General features: G+C 39.5%; 1 protein-coding gene across 3 annotated transcripts in view; it reads right to left on the minus strand.

The window, feature by feature from the left end:
- Positions 1 to 421: 421 nt before the first annotated feature.
- Positions 422 to 22,549, minus strand: part of LRMDA (leucine rich melanocyte differentiation associated) — a 714,902-nt gene continuing 692,774 nt past the window's right edge. For all 3 annotated transcript variants that reach the window (XM_064513828.1, XM_064513829.1, XM_064513830.1), the window contains one exon: positions 422 to 2,632. In XM_064513828.1, the coding sequence (XP_064369898.1) occupies positions 2,553 to 2,632 (80 nt within the window). In that variant the 3' untranslated portion in view covers positions 422 to 2,552. The remainder of the gene's footprint in view (positions 2,633 to 22,549) is intronic.

Consider the following 22,549-nt stretch of genomic DNA (forward strand, 5'->3'; position numbering starts at 1 on the left):
AAACAGAACTTCAGCAGAAAACATCCAAAAATAAAATGCTCTGCACATTAAAAAAATTATGTTAGTAGAAACAGTAATAAACATGCATGCTAGCTTTCAAATAGAACATTCTAACATACTCTTAATACTACAAAAATAATTTTTCCTAGATTATCCTTTTGATTATCCCAAATCAGTGACTTCTAGTGTGAATTTTTTTCAAACAAACTTTAATTAGGGTTTTTACCATATTTAACTATAGGTATACGTACCCCCAAGTGAAAACAAAAAGCAAAATGGAAGAGACTTTGATCACATCTCCTTCCAAAAATATTTTTGCCTCCAAAGCTTTGCATGGAGGAAAACACTCCTGAAAATGATACAAATGGTTTTGACATTAGGAAAAGTAAACAAGCAAAATAAACATGGAAAAATCATGCGGTCAGTTTGCAAGTGCTGTTTATTGTTTGAGGCAGGGTTAAAGCCTTTTATAAAGACAAGAACATATATGCAACCAGACTGAATATGACATTAGGTTATTCTAAACACCCCTATTCAGAACCCTGCTGCCTGCAAGATGCCCTGGCCAAAACATGCATTGAGGCTTCAAAACAGACAACATGATATGAATGAACTAGGATGGCAATTTGCTGTTATTTTGGTAACCCAGATAGAAAAGTACCCTAATATTTCTAATAAGTATTTCTGCAAGGAGAGAGGCATGTAGTTGTCCCTTCCCACCTTTATCTCATATCTCCTAGAACTTCTAATGTGAATTTACTCACCGGTCTATGAGAATTTCATCAGTAGACATCTATGACATTGGCAGAGGTGTTACAAGTGGCCAAAACTCACTTTCCAGGCACCAATTCGTTCAAAGAGCAGCTCAGAGCTCAATCTGAATTTAATATATAAGGCCTGCTCTATAGGTGGTGTAAAGTAGATTGCTCTATGTTCCTCATCAATTTTAAATATCTACTAAAGATTTACTACAGACTTTCAGAGTAAGCAAAGTCTAAAATGGACAGCAGCAGCAAGTTTTTCTTTGTCACTCATCTTTTTCTACAGAACAAACCTGATTTCAAGATTGGCTTCTACATCCAGTTCCTTTCCACCTGCAACACCAGCTGATAATAGCCAAAACTGTAGACAACTTCTAAAAATTGTCATTTTTCTGCTAGGAAAGTGAATTAAAAGCACCAAATAATTTCAGACAAGCCAGGAACAGCCAGATAGTGACCACTCTCAACTGGACCAAAATGGACAGGTTTGGAACAGCCTAGAGGTCAGAATTTCTGCACATTCCTTGGCCAATTCCTTTGGATCCAGTAGCACTGAACATGATGTATTTATTAAGTTTTGGGAATTTGTTTCACAGTAACAAGTTTGTGATTCTTAATGTGTCCAACCTGTTTATCAGAAAAGCAGGGAAATATGCTATGCATTTTTATTTTGGTCACTGAAGAGTTGACAGAAGCATTGCTTACATATACATCAAAGGGGATTAATGAGGGCTCTTTTCTAGAACATATTAGTAAAGGTGCTAACTATGTTGATTCCACCAGTGACTTTTATTTACCATTTTTTCCTTCTAAATGATCATGCTCACCTGGTGGAAATGTTATTTTATAGCACCCCTTTTGAAGCATTTTTTTTCTTTCTAAATTTAAGTGTTTAATTCTAAATACAATCTCTGTGCAAGTTAAAAGTACCTTGTCCAATAAACAAGGAATAACACACCCTGTCAGGATTGTAATTGGGGCCTTTTTCAAAGCATAAACAGTTAAGCATGAAGTCCTCTGTGCAACTATTCTGCAGTATTAAAAATGATCCCTTTTCTGAAGGTAAGAGTTAGTAAACCTTGAGATTTAATTTAAAAATTAGCAAAATTTGGTTTGCCTGTAAGATTGCTTAAACAGCTTTCTTTATATATAAACAAAAATACAAATTGATAGTACTCTGCATGGCTGAAATATTTTCAGGATATATTTTTCCTCTTGAAAGAAAAAAACAATCCATATAGACTCGTTTGCTGGGGGGATGAGGGGTGGAGCTCTAGGAAAAGGATTTCCGTATGCATGTGTGAGATAGAAACATAAGCACTTAATTCAAGGGGGAAAAGAAAGAACAGATAAGGGGCTTTTTCATCTCAAATTACAGCCTCTCTCTTTTCTAAACACTTTGATACTGTCAGCCACTCTCACTCAACAGGCAAGCTGTAGAGAAACGCACTGCTTTTGCTAAAGAGCCGTCCACGCGTGCTCAGAGGAGCCCCAGGTGTGACCTCTGCTCTTCTGCGAGCAGCAATTGGACCAGGCAATCCATCACGGTGTTCATCCTGTCAGGCCGGGTGCTTGGCTGCAGCTGTCTGTCACACTGGTGGATGGGACCTGCTTAAAGGCAATCATGTCAATCTCTATGTGACTACTCAGACTAAGATAGAAGGATGATCTTGACAGGCTTGGCAAAGTCAGCAGAAGGCACTGGAGGACTTTAGTTACATGCTTAAAATCTAGATGCAATTTGTGCTTCTTATCTAGATGGATTGAAGAGGCACGAAGCAATGCTGTGTTTTATAGCTGGTCATCTCGGATGAATCTGTTGCCCTCGGAATGTTTTCCATAGTAAATGTAGCGGCATTTTCCCAAAACACCTACAGTAAAAGGAAATGAATTACAATTAGGACGGTGGTAGCATAATATGCAAAGCAGGCACATAGCTAAGGAAACTTGAGGGGGGCAGTGGAGGGAAGGGAACAGTTCTCTCTTGTGCTGCAAAAGAAAGTTTGTGCATTCGACATATTCACTATTACCATTTGAAGCAGCACTTTTTAATCCCCTGGGAAAACTTACACTCAAAGACCTGCATGAGCTAGCCTGTTAAACATACATCCATAAGTGTCTTAAAAATGAGATGACATCACACTGGCCCATCACATACTCTATTATAAATCACAGTGACTCTCTACCACTTTTGGAAAACTGAGAATCTGGACTGCATTTACATTTTGTACTCTTTGTAATCTCCCTACTACATGGTTACAGAGTTTTCTTATAATTAAAAACAAAAAAAGCAGCAAATAGTTACAGCTTGATGTGGATCCAGCAAAAATCTTACAAACACTCACAAAGTCATCCTGCAAGCACCTCACGCTGTCCCTGCTTTGCAGTGGCAGAAAACTGAACTGACTGGCTGAAATCCACAAGGGAAGTTATCGACGGACGCGGGCTAGAGCTTGGGACCTCCTAACACTTGGCTCTCCACATCCCAGTGTTTTCCCCAGACATACAAATAAACATTTAGCAAAAACATTTCCAAAGTAACTCTCCAAACGATGGCACATGAGCAAGAGCAGATGCAATTATAAATTACACTAAATACCAGTACATAGAGGATGCTTGCTTGTAAAAATTAGCCAGAACACTGCTTTCTGGAGAAAAGACACATTATTCTTAGTATGTACAGGAGGCAGGATGCTTGAGGAAGTCTTAACTGCTGTGGGTGAGACATACATACCTGCAGATCTTACTACCTTATTCAAAAACATCCCCTATGGTGGTACTAAGTGGTATGCAGAAGCGTAAGTTCACAGTCACATCCCACCAGTGAACATCCTCAAAGATGCTAAATTTTACTAGCAGAGTCATTCTTTGTGCCCCCAGGCACATACAGTCAAATTAAAGTCATCTCCCATGCACAGAAGGAAGGTGAGAGAGTCTCCTCTATCTTGGGATTGTCTAACAGTGATCACTGAAGTATCTAGCTTGCCCCTGCAAGGGCAAACATAACCTAGCCCAAAGGAGATGCAGTGCCTTACACAAAGGATAAAGATGGGGGAGAGCAGATCCTCAATTCATTGCAATTTTAGCTTTCCAGGACTCATGTAGCAAATATTGTACCCACCCATGGTATGAATTAAGTATGCATGCTTCTATAATCTGCATTTACATATGCAGTATAAGGTGTGTCAAATAAGCAACTAAAGCCTTGGAAGGCATGGGTTCTGCAAGATTAACATTAACCCATGCTCTTCTTTCTTTCTTAGACATCAGGATAGTAACACATTCCTACAGAGGAAAAAAAAAATTGATAGGTCTGTCATTTGCTGTGAAAAACATATTCCTCTTCAGGATAACACAAATGGGGACTATATGGTACAGTGCTTGATCCCCTTCCCCTCCTCCGTGGAGCTACCTTCAATAATTTCAATGACTGGTGGAGTGACTTTCACGTTCAAGGGATGAAATTACCATTCCTAAATAAGCACCTAATGAAAAGCAAGTTTTTGTCTCCCAAACTGATGATATTCCAAGGCAAAACGCAGAAGGCATTAGACTGGTAACAAGGCCATTTAGAGCTCTAAATGCAAAGGATATGAGCAGTTTATTAATGGCATTCTTCAGACTCCTTTCTCCCTGGCATTGATAAAAGTCTTGTTTGAGGTCTGCCGCATTTCTTGAGGACTGGAAGCAAGCCTGTTTATAGAGATGCTGGTGAGAGAGTGCTGTTTGATGAATGCTGGAGACTGCAGCTAGGTGTCAGCGCTTAGAAAATGAGGCAAGGACACGAGGTATTAATATTGTCAATGATCTCTTGACAGGAAAACAGATACTGCATTCACCGTCAGATTTAAATAGACATCAAGTGCATTAATGACAAAAGGGCAGACTTCAAACAAAGGGGGCTGTATGGTGCTGCGCCGAGCGAGTCTCCGAGTTGGCAATAACCTGATCTGAAAAGACACTGTCAGGACTACAGACAGGCCCCGAATTGTGTGCGGTGACAGAAAACAGAGATGCTGACAGAGATACCGGTGCCATATTATGCCAAGTATATTCTAACACTGTCTCCAGCCCTAACTAAATCTGACATCATTTCCTATCGCTTATAGTATTCTCCACTGCTCCTGCAGAATATTTCTCCCCAGACATCATTACAAACTCCACTGTAGTTTTAAAGTTACTGGCAGGCCTGTTCTGTCATGGAGGTTGGGTCTAGAGGCCTAAGGATAACCTCAGTCAATCTAAATTTGGAGTTTGCTGTAGAAGCGCTCTCATTTTCACTGATATCTCAGCTACTTGAGGTGATCTGAACGCTAAAGTGTGAGGAGCTGTCACCTTGAATAAAATCCTTAAAGTAAAGACGCTCGGTTCCTGGGATGTTCAGCAAAGATGTCGGACAGTCTGGCAGCAGGAAATGAAATCCAGCTGCTGCTGCTCGCCTGGGGATAAAGGTGCTTGGGCTCGTGACAGTTAAAGTCAGCTGAGATTTTTGAACTCCTGCAGCCTACAATTGTTTAAATTAAGGAAGTGTTGTCTCCGCAGAGATTCCCTACCAAGGCGCACAGCTGTGATTCGATTGCCAGGCATATTACACACACTGCTCAGAGAGGCTTGATAAAAGCACAGTTGAAAATGTTGCCGAGAGACTTTATTTATCATGAAGGTTATTTGTAAAACAATAGTCTGGCTCATAAATTAAATGCAGTGACTGGTTGTTTTTTGTTTTGTTTTGCCCCTTCATTTCCTACCTCCCTTCGGCAACTGCAGCAAACTCTGAGAATTACAAAAGGCATATGTGCTGCTAAAAGAGTTTTGATGCTAAGATATGTCACATACGAATTTAGGAACCCTACAGCTTCCCTCCTGCCCATCTGCAATTGTATTCATTTCTCACAGTTCAGGAGCATGAGCACGCCTGTGTTTTTGCACACAGACGAGGGAGGGATATGGGAGGAACAATACATTTTTGACATTTGTGGTGTTTTTTAATTAAAATATCCAGTGTTGGTCATAATAAGCTAAGTATACTTCCTATACATCAAAACAATAGGCAGCCATTCTGAATGAGGTTTCTGCTCGCGGCTCTTGAGAAATGACAACACAAGGTCTCTTGAGGGATCATCTTCCCTGAATGAGGCTTCTAATTTTTCTTAAGTAGCTGCTCCTACCATCACCATAAGCTGTTAAAACTATAATTATGAAAAAATTGCATTGGGAAGAATCATTTTTAAATACACCCTTTATCTTTTAAATGTTTTCCCCCTTTGGAATGGATGTTCTAATTATGCCGGGTAAGTAATGACCTTGCAGTTGCTTGCATGTGTTTGTGGTATCAGTCTTTCTTCACACATTGTAATGTCAGCAACACTGGCTTTTCCTTAGCTGAGGGAAAACCCAATTATCCAAATAAATAAATAAATACATACATGCATACTAAAGCACATGAAAAATTGTTCAAGTCATGTTTGCTCCTTTTAAATTGGGCATGTGTTGCAGAGAGCTATTATGCAGCTGGACTTCCATACACTTTTCTAGAGTGAAAAAGCTTTGTAGGTCCTTGTACATTATATGGAAAATGGCACAAAGGAGTTGTGACGTGGTGTGCGAGAGCTGTAGATCATGCAGTCACTGTTAATACAGTCTCAGGCCCAAATTCAGCTCAAGCCAACAGTGACCTAAAAGTATTGTTATCAGGTAGCATCTTGTTGCATTCGTTGGTTCACATTTTTTCGTAACAAATAAATACTCTACCTCTATAAAAAAACACTCCTCAGCCATCACAGCTGGTGCAGCTGCTGGCAATATAGTCTTCAATAGTATTCAGTTTTCTTTAAAAAGTAATTACAAAAATTAAGTAGTCAAGCTGACTTTTGCCACCCCCATCAAAACCTATTGCCACATCTGCCCCCTAAAGCAACCATTTTAACATCAAGTGTTTTTAATAAACTGCCCCTCTACATCTGCAAACAGCAAAGTATTCACAATTAAAACTGTTTGTCAAACACACTGGTTTACAGTATAGAGCAGGGATTACATTTCAGCATGCAGTCCTCTGCCTGTCTTTCACACGAGCTAACCACAGGTCTCGTATTAGGAGCTGTGGTCAGAGAGTGTGTGGCACTTACGCGCAGACTCAATATTCTAGCCTAATTTGAGTACAGTACCTAAATCCTCCACCACCAATTTCTATTTGATCCATATTCATCTCTCTTTCCACAACCTGCTGTTGTGTAGTTTTGCTATGGGCTATTAAACAGCTGCCATGTTCCACCAAGAAGCTGGGTGCATTTCAGCGATGGTTATACTACCAATCTGTAAATTGTTTTGAGACCCTTCAGGATGAAATATCAGTACCATTACCATTTTTTTCACAGGCACTTGGGCATTTTCTACAATTAATGAACAGAAGTTGCAAAATTCCCTTAAATATTAATATGAACCTCCTTTACAGGTTATAATCCCCTACCTACAACATTCAGAGGAGAATAAATACCTGTCTACAAACAGCTTCAAGTCTACAGTGCTTCTGATTTAAGCAAAACACCTCCATTAGTCAAATTAATTTAAAACTCTTAAAAACCTTTTCATCTAAGGGCATAAGCAAAGCTTGTTTTTGAAGCAAAAATTCCTCTTGCAGAGGAGTTTAATTTTTTTTCACTTTATCTTACAGAAATTCTTACAACGTTATGTATACTTGACAATTTTTATTTTCATTATCACTTTGACTTCCTGTAATAAATCAAGTATTTTTCAAGTATTTTTTCAAGAAATTAGGAGCCTAATCTTCTCAGACTTTCAGTAGCACACAGGTTATCTTTTTTTTTTTTTCTTTTTTTTTTTTTGCTAAACTGGGAGTATTAGATTATATATTCTCACACTCATTCTAGATTTCTAGATTTTAAAAAAAATCCATTTAATTATACCTGAGCTATTTATTCTATAATCATCATTAAGCACATTAAACCAACTATACTATAAGAAGTATCAAAATATTTCCAAGCATGCTGCTTCAAAATTTTTGGCTTTTAATGCTCAACAAATCATTTCTGGCATAAGTTAATTGAAACAGGCCATCTAGCTTTTTAAAAACATGTAAATAAAACAAAACAAAAAAATCCCTCCAAAAATTACTCTGACATTCAGCCCATTCCCTGACTCTTTTGGGGGAGCACAGATGCACACAAAGCTTGACCGCACGCGAGGGTAGAGGGCTTAGAGGAGAGAAGCTACATATGTAACAGAGATAGGAAAAAAAGAATAAACATAAGGTTGACAGAGAAGGACTCAAGTATACAGCTTTTAGTTCTACTGAGTCTGTGGCTGTAAAACCAGGGAGATACTTTCCAAAGGCAGAAAGGGACAATTTTTTTTCCAAAATGTGGGGTGCTTGTCCAAACCTAGTGCCACTCAGCCTTCTAAGGTTCATTCACCTGCTTTAAATTGCAAAGATTTATTTATTTATATTTGGACCTTCATAGATGTTTTCTCTCCCTCTAAGATCCAAACGAGCCACAGAACAAAACAGCAGAGTCACATATCTCATTATTGGCCATGTTCCGCTGACTGTAACAAACTCCCAGCAACCTTGTCGCTCAGGGAAGGAGTGGCTGCCCTTCCATGAATTTCCCCTGCTTACTAGAAGTCTGTCTGGAGGACCGAATGAGTGTGTAACCCTAATCATAACTCCCTAAACTGAGCATATAACAGAACTCACAGCTAAAGAACCTAGTCTTCCTGTTTTCTGTGGCTATTATAATGATTAGCATGGATGAGATTGCACCAGGAGAAACAATCATGGCAAAGCAATTTTTAACTGTCTTGGAATATCGATAACTGGCAAAATAATCGGAGCTATGAAGACTGCCTATATGGTTCTTCTCTTAGGCAATCAGAGGGGAGCTTTAGCTTGAACACATCACATCATGTGACAAGCAAAGAGCAACTTATAGTGCATCTTTCCATCATTACTTCTCCTTAAAGTGTCAAAAGAGCTATTTCAAAAAAGCAAAAAGTTTTTTTCAACTACAAATACTGAGTTTGGTTTACAGTTTTTTAAAGTATGAACAAGAAGAACACTACTCTAAATACTATGGGAATTAAAAACACATTTTTTAGGAACAATATTCTGAGGCATTAGGTGCAAGAAATCCTTTACTTTTGAAGGCTTGTTAGAGCCAAAAGCACAAAAGAATACTGATTGAATTGTTCTGTAACATGGTAAACTTATCACAAATGTAGAACTATAATCTTATTATAAGACATTATAAGACAAGAGGGGAGGGAATTTTAGCCACATTTGTTCCTCTTCACGCTCCCTTTTGGGGGAACGGAACAATCATTTCTCTTGAATATTCTCCAGCTTATGATCTCTTTAACACAGGAATCTGGGATGATCACTTGGAAGATGAGAAAAAGCAGAAGGGACCATCTGAGTCACTAAGTCCCCACAGAAGCAGGCAGGTATGCAACCCAAAGGGATCCACTTGAACTTCCACTCTGACCCCCCAACACACAACCCAGCACCACGTAGTGAACAAACCACTGGTAGTGTGAAGGAGCTCGAGCTATAAGACTGCAACATGAGACAGGAAAAGAACAGCAGAGATGAAGAAGCTGTCAGTGCTAATATAAAGGAATCTCAGATGATTAAATCCATCTGTTGTGCCTGCAGTTTCTAAAATGCTAGACCACAGGCTGGATTCAAGACACAGAGTCCTTTTATCTAGTCTCCTCAGATCACAACAACAGGAGCAAGAGAAAGGGGAAGATACAGCAGATAAGGAAACAAACGTCTTTGGTTCTGCAACAGCTGCCAGGGGACTGAGACAAGTCCAATCCCTACACAGCTTCAGACTCCTTCCAGCAAGTCCTAGCTACAGGTGTACGACAACTGGTCACAGCGCTTGTGACACAATATGAAATGCTAGTCTCATAGAAATAACTCTCCCTCTCTCAGACTGCTGATTTCCCCTTGCCCCCAACTTCCCAGGCTATGAAACCCTTCCTCTTCTTCCTCTTCTATGGCCATTCCTGCCATTTTTTCCCCCGTTACATGGATTTTGAAGGAGGGAAACGTAAATCAGGCATCTGTTACAATCACTCCTTGCTGCCTCACTTTCCTGTATCCATTTCTCATGTCTCGCCTGTTTTGACCTATCAGCTTGTGAGCACCTAATCGGAAGACTCAGTATCTCTCAATATGCCTGCAGAGCCCTTCTGACAGCAGGAGCAACCCCTAGTAATCACCATATTAATAATATGAACTACTGCTAACCCATTTGAATTTCAGCAGCTTCCAATGTTTTAGTATTCAGATATGTTGTTCCTCATTTTGCCTTCTCTAGCCAAATTTATCTGCATGTGATACTAAATACACTACAGAAGATGCTGTAGAAGGGTTATCTTAAATGACTTGCAATAACATAGCAAAAAAAAAAAGGAAAGTAATTACAAACTAAAATAGTATCAGAAAACACTCTCATAAGTGCTCAAGGAACAGCTGCACAAATACTAAATCTCCTTATGTTATAAACTAATAACATTTTAATTTAACTTTTAAGACGACAGAAACGCTAAATGTAAGCAGAAATAACATGCAATTCCTCCAAAGCTATGTGTGCGTAAAGGGATCAGAATGTGCTCAAGAAGGCTGAGGACACTGTGGCTAAGGCAGAATTCCTGCACCGTGGCCACAGCACTCACGCAGAGGCCCCAAATACTCGAAGTGAGGTCCCCACGGGCGAAGGAACGTGGTCCACCGCAGTCTTCCTCAAGAAGGAGCACAAGCCTTTGGCGGCATCCGTCTGATCCGGATCCTCCTCTCCCTCTGCGGGAAGCGATGCTGAGGGAACACAGCCTTCGCACTCAGGGAAGAGGAATTGCCTCTTTTCTCCGCTCCCTGCACAAGGATGCCAACAAATGGTAATATTGTCCTCCGGACACCCTACAGCATGGGGCACAAAGTGGTCTTTCAGACTGAAACAAATTATTGAAAGGCACAAATGCAAATATATATCTAGTCTATGGCAATGGTGCTGGAATTAAGCACCTGAGTTAGAGCTGGGAGGAATCAGAACAAGCAAACAAAGACCCTGAATTATGGCAAGTATCCTGCACAGACAAGTACTGCGACATGTCAAGTCTCACTGGCCTGTTTGTAGGAAGGGGGGAAAAAAGGAGGGGTATGTGGGGAAGTGAGAGCAGGGGAGGGGAAGGGGAAGGAAAGCAGTCAACAGGGAGATGATGTTGGAAAAATTTGCAATGAAGGTGATAGGAATACAAAGATGTGAAGTTTGCATCCCAAGCCAAGGGAGCTGCATAAATGTTCAGTGTAAACTAGCAGTCAAGCTGATGTGTGATAAAGTGCAGCCTGCTGTAAATACACTTCAGGGCTCCCAGTGCAGCTGGGGATGAAACTTGTAATTTGGAAGGAAAAAAAAAAAGGGAAAAGAAAAAAGAGGAAAGGGGAAAAAAATGCACTGCAAGCTTTTTCTCACATAATCTGTTACTGGAAAATTGAGAAGCTTGTCCAAGTCCGTGGGAATAAGCTGATGAGCTGATACTTAATAATAAACCATATTGTGTCATGGTGCGGAGTCATCTAGATCCATTCAGGCCACAAACTATATTACTTTATACAGCCCTGGCTGACATACATTTAAAGCCCTCTACACATTAAGGAGCCATTAGGCTGACAGATTAAAAGTTATCTTGGAGCTAATGTTTCCATTATGCGTATCCTGGCAGTGGAACAATCAACACACTGTTCCTCAGATGTCATACTTTGTTTAAAAAAAGGGTTGGGGGGAGAGAAGGGGGAAAGGAGGGTATCTCTCCCTCCTTGAATGACATTGACATGATCAGCTTTGATCTGGGCATGTGCTGTCTACAGATTCTCTACTGTTGGCTAAAATAGGCGCATTTAGGGCATAATACTTTAAATCATTAACCAGTTCTGTTCTCCTCTGGGTACCATTGTTACAATTTAAGGTCCCACACTTGGGACTTCTCTGGAATCTTTCCATGCTTATTGCAATCATCATCAGAGAAATATGTTGGGCGAGGGGGAGGTGGCTCTCTCTAATGAAAATAAAGCAAAAGGTACCAAACAAAAAAATCCAAGTGCTTTTGTCTCTTCAGTATGTCTTTAACATTTTTGTACTTTCAAATAATGTCACTGGTGGAATTTAACATAGACTTTACTACCAAATATTTCATGTTGAATACACTGAAATTTTTAAGCAGATGTTTTTAAATACTCAGGCATATAAACTGGATATTCAGCTAGGAATTGGAGTCAGAGAAATCCAAGTATACAGAAAATACCTTATCAACATACCAGATATTATGGGTGAACTGATATTTAAATTCATGTATATTGAATACCCTTGAGGGGGATGAAGGGAAAAAAGTGTGGGTTCACAGTTCTTTCTAGTCTTCTGAACACCTCTTCATAGATCCCTTCTCTCAAATATGTTCTAACTAAAATCTAGTAGACTAAAGATGAAACAAATTACTATAAGGATCCAAAGCAAATCAGGTTACATCTGTAAAATATCATTCATTCTCCATCTCTAGATTAATGTCACAAAAGCTTGATTGCTTTCTATTAATGGCCAAATACCCCAAACTGGACAAGCGGTGTTAGTAACCAGGCGTACAGCCACTCTCTGCCAAAGCAGACCCATCTCACCCTCTTCCCTCCCTTTGGTCGGTTTAAAGCCGAGAGCATCAGCACTAGAGGGCAGCATGCATTTGTCTAAAAAATGGACCACACCAGCAAACTAAATATTCCGATATGACAATTAAAGCAATACTGTTTGTTAGTTTTGCAGCCAATTTCTTGTTCTGTCATGATCAAAGCCTCTATTTATACAATCTCTGCTTTCAGCCTTTTGCCCAGGAGCCTGACTTCTTAGGGACTAACCTCAGTGAGCACCAGTTTGTGTATACAGATGCCTACAAAAGGATGTCACCATGTAGTGGTCTGAACAAAAGGCTCAAAATGTTGCACGGGGGGCAGTGATTGCCCGTGTACACTACGGGGCTCCCCATGCAGCTGGAGGTGGCGCTTGCTATTCCCTCACACTTGCAACATAAATTCTAGTGCTGTTTTGAACTATATTTCTATTACTTCTAATAATGCAACAGTATGATCACTGCAGTGAGCCGAGACACTTTTTATATATTCAGAACGATGGGCAAGAAGGTTGCAAATCCCATCCTTACTGCATATTGAAGTTCAGCTGTTCAGCACACACTAACCATATTATTAACCATATTAGCCATATTAGAAGACTTTCAGAAGATTTGGCTAACGTATCCAAAAATGCCATTGCTCTAGGCTGTTCTATACTTTGGCCTACCTTCTACTAATAATATACTTACATTAATTGGCAATGGAATTAAACCATAAAGAATGACAGGGTCATTAAGAAAACAGAAAGTGAATATAATTATATTGTACTTCACACACTTTAACCACACACAGATTGCATAAGCAGTTAAATGAGAGAGGCAAAAAAGAGGGAAGTAAGCTCTTTTAGGAACTGTGATAGGATTAAACAAACGTACCATGATTTATGAGGCAGAAAGCAAACTTTTGGAATAATTGTTCGGAAAGTCTGCAAGCATTCCAATAAAATTACAAATTCTTATATGAAAAAAATTTGAGCAGCAGGGCCCTTCTGGAGAGTTTAGACACAAATTTGGCTCATCGCATGAGTAAAACTTGCTTTTGGATCTCAAATGTGTTCCTGTTGGACGAGTTCACATCAGGAAAAAAAAAGCCATGCAAAATTCAGTCTGGCTCAACTGGTCTGAAATTTCTCAAGGGAGTCATCTGAAATAAAGACAAGTTGCTTTTTTATTTTTAAAGCTGGGAAAGAAAGTCTCTCAAATAAAATTAAAGAGTATAATGAAATAGTGCTGCTGTCACATTATGATACAGTTAGGGGAACCTTCTTTGCATGCTATTACTTGCTCCTTTCCATAAGCCCTTCATCAGAAACAAAGGAAATATTTAACTAATTGCTAATGATAGGATTGCTATGATTCTTCCTAAATACAAAAACAAGCCTCTTTAAGAAGCTGATACTCCAAGGCCCTGGATTCCCTTGATTTCCAGTGGAAGCTGAAGGCATTTGGCACTTTATGAGACACATCCGGACCCCACACAACTGGTGAGCTCCTTTCTCTCTTCCCCTCAGTTGCTATACAGCACAAAATGAAATCAGAAACATGTCTGGCTCCAAACATCCTAAAAATTCAGAAAATGCCTACTTCTTTGGTCTACGCCTGGGCTTCTCTCTAGCAGAAGAATTAAGTTTGATACTATATTGCATATACACCACCATTTGCTATTACCAAATACTTAATGGCCACAGTCTAATTCTCAAACACTGACTGCCTGCAGTACCGAATGCCAAAACATTGTCATTGTTTGCTATCTTCAACTCCCCCCCCCCCCGCCTTCCTCAGCCTCCTTTTAAAAACATGCTAATGAGGGAGAGGCTGAAGGTTAAATCACAGTGGACAGCAGAGGGTAGTTTACAAGCGCTCTTTTAGCCTCCGTGGAAGCTTTTGCTACAGATAAAGGACAGGAGGCTAAGAAACAGCTCAAGAGAGGCACATTAAAACCCCTCTATTTAGGGTCAGAGTCATTAAAGTTTAGCCAAAGCACCAAAGACTTTCTAACAAGTATTATGCTCAGTAAACGTTTTCCACTGGAGCACAGATATTGGTGAGAGCTTTTGCAGTGTGTCAGTTAATCAGTACTCACCCGCTTTGACAGCTTGAAACATTACTCACTTATTTGGCTGGTTCAAATTTGTCAGACTTGACTATGTCGTAAGTTAACATGTCCCCATATTAAAAAGGAGCCAACTGGCAAACGTGCACACTGGACCTAATAAAACACATCTGGCCAAACAATCAAACAACACCGATCACTGTATCCACTCACAAACACAAATTAGCAGAGACTGTCTATGAGATTACCAAGCTAAGCAGGAAGCAATAACCCGCTACCTACTACTTTACCCAGTACCTTTCACTGGTTGACGGAAGGATAGTTGCTCCACAGCATTATTTTTCCAAGACATGCAATTGCTTAGTTAAAGCTGCATAAATGTTTTACAGGTCCTGGGTCATTTGCTGATACAAAGGGAGGAAATGCTTAAGACAGAAGCTGTCTCTCAAAGCCCAGTAGGTTTTTCTGCCCATAAAGCCCTTTCTGACACTGGAAGGCCTTATAGGCAATGGGTCTTACAGGTAATAAATACTCTTTGTCTTCTCTCTCACAGTGGGTGCCACTGAAACAGTGTGCCAGAGGTAACAGGTAGTCCAGAATTAGACCTTCATATGTATTCATGGCTGGAGAGCTAGCTGGTTATACACCCTCACTGTTCGGTTAAACATACCCAAGCACAGGGTACATGCCTGCCCCTGTTAAACCCAGGGCGGCACTAAACAGTCTCTCTGCTGAAGGAGACAATACCAGGAGCAGTGTCATTAGGCCACTGGCTTCCCTAGCACCCCTCGCACGCTCTCACAGGAGCGACACACAACTGCCTTACTGAAGACCTCAAAAATCTCAAAAGCAATACCAACAACAAAAAAATTAATTGACAAAGATCTTTTTCAGGGATGAGGAAAGTTTGACCACTTACATCTGTGCAGTGAACCCTCTGGTCCTTTCAGAGAGGCCACCAGGAAGCGGCTAGATACTACTGAAGTATTTCAGTCTTTGGGCAAAAATGGCAAAACAAGCTTGACATCCCTGTTGGCATCTTTGCAGAGAACAAACACTGCCCTTGCTCAGAAAACATCAAATGTGACTTTCTGCTGGCTGTGGCTGCCGCGAAGCTGAATACTGAAGACAGGGGGAGGGGGGTCATAGAGGAAGCAGATAGTTAATGGAGTAAAGTGAGTGTTATAATCCCCAAATTGCAGTTGGACTAAATGTTTTCAGACAATTTGCCTGTCTAAAGCAAGACAGTATCATTTTTCTTTCTTCTAGGAGAGGGTTAAGAATAATCTGAAGCTTGGAAAATGGCTGCTGTTGATACTAGTGAGGCCTTCTCTTTAACTAGATCCTTCAGGAAAAAACAAATTAATCAACAGCCAGCTGAAGTGGGTTTAATGATTGCATTCTGCATACAATCAGCTTTTCCCTTTTCAAGGGCCATCAATATGTCAAGGGAAGACATATCTGAAGGATATAGCTCTTAACATCAAGGTTATCTATTCTCCACAAGGCTCCCACTCCTTACTGGGCTGATACTTTACACTGCCTGTGTCTAACATTTTCATCAACTCTGCAATCAATCAAGGTAATAATGTTGTGCAAAAAATCAATTAACAACGCAATTAAACTTTCCTTATTATCTCAAAGGGCTGAAATAATACCTAAAGGGAAGATAGACTCACTGAATGCAGACATCCATAACCCAATGTGAAAGTGAATTATGAGGTTAGACAGATGCAGGCATGTACCGGCGCTGTTATTTTCAAAGGGATATATCTCATCCAGGCAGTGTATCAGTCACCACCAATCCCATACCCTAAAATTCCAAATTACTTTTAAGAAATATACGATGTGCAATATCCATTTCATATTCTCCTTTAGAGATAAACCCCCCAAAATCTGAACAGGAGTATTATTCAAAGACAAAATGATCTTTCAGAGAGAACATAAAATATAAAAGCTATAATAACATTTACATCTGTATACCACCCATGTCTGTAAATGCAGGTCATCAATTATACATAATCTGTAGTGTATAAGGAACAGAAGAAGTGGCACAACATTTAAAGCCCAAAGGCTCAAATTTGCAAATACCTTGCATCTGTGGTGCTATCAAGTACACTGAAGGAAAAGCCCCAATATACACACATGCAGTAACATCAACAAGGATTTAAGTATCACTCACTGAAAATAAGACAGAGTGCCTATATTATTTTGTAATTACATTCAAGCCTCATGGAAACGCCATTCCCCAGAGCTGAGAATTTTAAAGTGCACTGAAAGAAGACAATTAACCCCTCATTGTTGGGAGAATTCTGGTTTTAGCATAAAGAAGCCAAGAATCGGGGCACTCAGCACACTAACGCAATTGAGTTAACGTAGTCAGGAACTCCAGTGCAACAGTCTTGTGTCAGAGATGCACGGATGAGGATTTGGGGCAGGAAGAAGAAAAGAGAAGAGAAGAGAAAAGAATGAACACATCTAAAATTAACTACCATGTAAGTGATCTCACAAGTCCTAGGGGACAAGCAAAAAATGTTATACAAAGAAAATGACCATAACCAAGCTAGCTGCTTTTTCTTTCTTTTTTTTTTTTTTTTGACACTTACCATTTTCTATCATGCAACCTGAACACTTCCCCAAAGCCCCCCTTACTCATCCCCCCCCCCCCACACACAATGCCTTCAGTCTCCATTGTTTTGATTTAACACAGGCATAAAGATAATGAAAATAGAAAAATATTTACGGAAAGGGAAAACTATGTCAGAATGACAAGCTACGATCACATCCTGCAATAACCTCAGGAAAATTCAGAAAAGCAAAAGATTTCCCTTAAACACTGCACTTTAAATGCCTCTGTCAGAGGGCTCTCCCTGTGCCTGTGTTAGCAGAGGTGCTCTACAAAGCAGTTCTCCCAGCAGGGTTTGCTTAAGTACATAACAGCTGCAGTTTAGAAATGGCCTATTCTTACAATTAGCTCATGTAGTGCAAGTGGCTTGTTTGGACCAAGAACATCTTTTTTTGTTGATAATTCTCCCTGGTTTTGTCTTTGTCTTGCACTTTTTGCTCTTCTCCCTGCTACCCCCCCCATGCTGTGGAGTCAGTCATGAGTGAGACACAAATGCAGGAATAAAGTGAATTCAAAACTAAATTTTCCACAATTTTTGAAACATTATGCACTTTTCCGGCATGGAATATTAGGTCAGGATTACAGAATTCAGCCATTGCTATCTTAACCTTAAGGAACATAATTAATATGTTTTCATTTTCAATGACTTCATTGTGTGTCTATCAACTGGAACCATTCCTGCTGTGTATTTGATTCCACTGACGATGGGGTGTGTTGGATTTTAAATGATGTGCTAGCACTTCTGTTCCTTATATACTCTAGTTTATGTGTTATTCATGACTTGCATTTGGAGACATGGATGATACACAGATGTAAATGTTATTAAAGCTTTTGTGTTTTAGATTCATTGTGAAAGACTTCTTTGTTTTCAGATAATTCTTTTAACCATCACAAATAACCAGCAATACATGACGTTGTCTTGAGACGTTTTTTCTTTCCTGTTAAGCTTTTTAATGAAGAGATTTTTTTCTCTCTCTCTCTCTCTAATGCTTTCTCTTCATCAGAATAAAATACAGGATAAACTGACAGACAGCAGAGTTACATCTGCAGAATAACATACAAGAAACCCCCTTTTTTGTTATATTCTCATTATATAGAATCAGAACCAAAAGTTACTTCATTTTTGAATAGCTGTCAGAGCTGCGGGTCCCAGTCCAAGAAGGCTGTGACTGACTTAATTCTCAAACTGCTTTCACCCTTTAACATTATATTCGTATTCCTCAGGAATTCAATATGAACATGGCAAAGAGAAAGGTACTTTGCCAAACTGTAGTGTCAGTTCTTTTTTATTTGGATTCAAATTATTTTAGATCAATAGTTTTGTATTTTTATTTAAAAATTTTGACTATATTACAGATATACCTTGTACCTTTGTTATGCTGGTGCTATCTAGGAAAGAACTAAAACACAAATATGTACATAAATGCATAGTACATACCAGCCCTGCAAAACATTATCGAGCCACTAGTCTGAGAATTTTTTTGATGGACAGATAAAATGTCAGTAAGTTTTTTCATCGTCACTTATTAAGGCAAAGCGTAAGCAGGTAGATTTGTGTGTCTGGGCTAGTAAATCTTCATGACAGTTGTGTGAGGCGGCTGTACTTAAGTACATATATACACCTACGTAACTTCAAATGGAAAGAAATGTGCTTCCAAAAAGCCATGTTTAATCACTAATAATTTTGTTATTTGACAATATTTTTTTATACATCCATAGATATTTTCTTTCAATGAAGATGAACCACACTTCAGATGTGGAGTCTTAGAGTTCTCACATTTTTTTGCTTTTTGCGTTAAAAAATATCTTCGCACAGCAGTAAATCATTTTTTATTTCTGCATTTTATCCATGAAGCCTATAATACACACCAGCAGCCTCTTTATATCATTCAAATATACAGTATGCAGAAGAAGGGATCTCCTTGTCTGAAATTCAAACCTGCAAAAATCTAACTTGGAGTAATTTAGTCAAACGGTAGAATGGGCTGACCAAGAAAATAAGTTATGATGTCTTTTAACATGGGAGTAGCGTGCTGGATACTGCCAGCTCGTACTCCCCAACATACCATTTTACAGAGGACTTCATATTTTGTTGTGAATAGATACTGAAAAGGGAGTGTTCTGTCTCACAGAAAGTCAAACAGGTTAGTCTCTTTTTTGCCTCCAACTGCCTACTAACACCACCTCTGCCTGCTGCAATCTTGTTAATATTTTGCTATAGATTCCTGTTGTTTCACTTCACATGCCACTGAAGCATACCAGTGGAAAACTGCTTCTGAGCCTTATGTGACAGAGACAGAAGACAATTTTTGAAACTGAACCAAACTTGAGCTTAGTTCAGAGAGTGCAGAACGCTGCAACTCGACTTCCATGTCTTTGATGCTTCATTTCGACAATGACAAGGCACTGACATGCACTTTGCCCAGTCACATCAAAGTCAGCTCAGAGCTACTAGACAGACCATTTCTGATGGCCATAAGCAGTCTATCGTGGCTCAGCTGCCTGGCATTGCATTCGAGGTAATCTCTAGCCAAAGTGTAGTGTGGCCACACAATGCAGGGAGGGATCCAGTCGCTGCTGCAGGATCAGGAAGAAGAAGTATGCTCAGATTAGGCCATATTGGATCCTTGAGACTAGTCCTTGAGTCTGCTCTAATTTATACTGGGACAAGTGAAACAAGGTCAGAGAGGGAGAAAGAAGAGGAGGCCATTTTAGCATGTTTTCAATCCTGTGCTGCACTACAAGTTCTTTGGCTTTAGCAGACTGTCTGGCCAATGTCCTCACTTTATCCTTTCACTTTCCATCATGCAAGCAGATGCTTATTTGTGGGCTTGCTCAAAAATGCAGATAGTTCATCACCCAGGAAGTAGACACAGTACCATTTTCAGATGCCTCTAAAGTAATTCTTTTGTTACCAGGAGGCAGTGTCTGATACCTTACAGGCATGACACTATCACTCTACAACATTACTTAGCCAGATCTGGCTTTATTCACAGACAATATTAGTAGGCATTTTATTTGAACTAGAACTTTACAACATATACCAAGGAGATGTTGAGACAGATATTGCTATTATAATAAAACTGCCTGCTTGTCAAACAAAAGTTAGGTATATAGGATGCCTCTGTAGGAGTCATACAAGATTCCTACTACTCCCCCAAAGCACTTGTCTGCCTTGTACAGTCTTTGGTGAAGCCAGCACTGTAAGTTTGGAGGTGTATCATGGAGTGGGAGGTCAGGCATCAAACCCCTAGCAGATAACTCACTGCACTGTTACTAAGACAAATTACTTAACTGAACAGAATATTTTAGCGAGATGATAAAGGCAAGAGAGAACAATATAGAACAATCACCAAAGAAACAAACAGCAGCTCTCAGGCTTCAGAATATCCTCTCTGAAGTGCCTCTAGAGTACACATGACCAGAAGCTAGATGAGACTACTGTAGGTCACCAAAGTCCATTCAGGGAAGGCCAACCAGCAGATGGGGTACTAAAATGGATTACAGAAAGACGGTAAAATGTGATCTTCTCTTTCTGTTCCCCTTACTGGCGTTTTTGTTTAACATGGAGGATGTTTGTCTTTTCATGAGACCAAATGATGTGACAGCTACATTTTTCTTTAATTAGACAAAATAAATTCATATGGTCTTTCTCATTGCCAAGTAACTGTGCAGGCCTGGTGAATCTGGCTGTCTTGGATACCTCCTTCCCCATTTATAGCAATGATGGTTAAGTTCTAGACACATATGGCTCTAAAATTTATTGACTTCAAGTACAATTAATATCTAAGCATTTGGGAAGCTTACATAAAGCTATTACTCTGTTCAAAGGAAAAAGAAAAGAATCATCAAGTGGTGGTTCTAAAAGTTATTTTTCTGTTTTTCTTTGTTTCAAAAAGAAAAGGGGGAGACCCCTCTGTAATTATAAATCTTCTGAAATTGTAACTCAGGAAAAGACTTTTCAAATAAAATGTTTCCCAGAAAAGAATATTTGGCAGTGGTTGGCTCTTGTTTTCCCTAATAACCATTAAAAGTCTGCCCTAGTAAACCATTTTACTGCAACGTTTGAAATGGTAGAGTTTACATTTTATTTAATGAATAGTTGCAGAGCATTAAAGCAACATCTCGTTGGCAAAACAGCTCCTTATCCTCGCTTTGTCTCAATTGGTTTTTTTACATTTCATTTTCAATGACATGTCAGCCGTCTCTCACCAACCTCAAAGGAAAGTTGAATGCAGGGCTTACAAAGTTAAGCTGACATTTGCTCTCTTCCAATAAAAAATATTTAGTCCATTAAACATAAATACCTGTCATTATGATACATGGACTGGGTACAAGCCTCCCGTTTCCCTCTGATGTTTATTACATCCAAACAACTGCAGTGCCTGCATGTTTTCAACTTTAGTGTATTGATTAAACTTTTAAATGGCTGCCATATAACCCAGGGACATCAGGAAGATTAATTTGCGTCAATGTTCATCTGTAATTCATTAGCCATTTATTCTTTACAACCACATGGGCTATCAAGAAAATGCAGGCCATTTTTCACTCTGCACAGGCTTGGGAACAGATCCTGAAATTTGTGCTGCATACAAATAAGCTCCCCAGGCCCAGCCACTTAAACTGCTTGGCTTTTCAAAAGTTAAAGTTAGGAATAACAGCAGAAAAAAAGGAACATAAAAAGCCAGAAATGGACAAAATATACGTCCTCAGGGTACTAGAGATTTAACTGAGTTTGTCCACTGTCTTTTCATCCATGGATTATGGTTTCTTATTTCAGTCAGATTAAAATAACTGAAACTTGTTTCTGTGCAAAGGCCATAAATAAAATGAGTTGCACCCCCCTCTAATATCTCCTAAGATGCAGTTACTTGGAGAAAGCTAGAGAGTGGCAGTGAAGTATAAAAAGCTCATGCCTCAAGGAGGTTGTAGCTGCAAATCTGAGGAAAGGCTACAGTTTTAACAAACTCCCACATTTATTGTGGATCCCAGTCCTGCCTTTATTTGGAAAAATGCCCAGCTAAATATTGGTATGTGCTCTTAGGGTAGAGGTAAGCCATCTGGCTCCTTGGTTTGCCCTACTGACCCCTTGGCACAGTATGAAGTGCATATTAAATAAGAAAAAGGAAAGAGAACAGCTATAAAGCAAACAAAAATGCACATGAATTTTACATTTACAACACGGAATGATCAATGAATTGCATCCTGGTTTCTTTCCTCTTCTCTGACCATAAATAAAATGGTGTCACCACGCTAGCTAAGCCCATAGTTGTAAGGCATTAGACTCATTGCGCCTAATGGCAGTAATCTAGATTCCAAAAGTGAAGATGTCATATACGACAAAACAGACAGGTTCCCTGTTGCAGGCAGGAACGTAAGCATATTAGTCTCCAGGTAGGCCTAATACATCAT

Source organism: Dromaius novaehollandiae, chromosome 6, assembly GCF_036370855.1.
Source record: "Dromaius novaehollandiae isolate bDroNov1 chromosome 6, bDroNov1.hap1, whole genome shotgun sequence".
NCBI lineage: Eukaryota > Metazoa > Chordata > Aves > Casuariiformes > Dromaiidae > Dromaius > Dromaius novaehollandiae.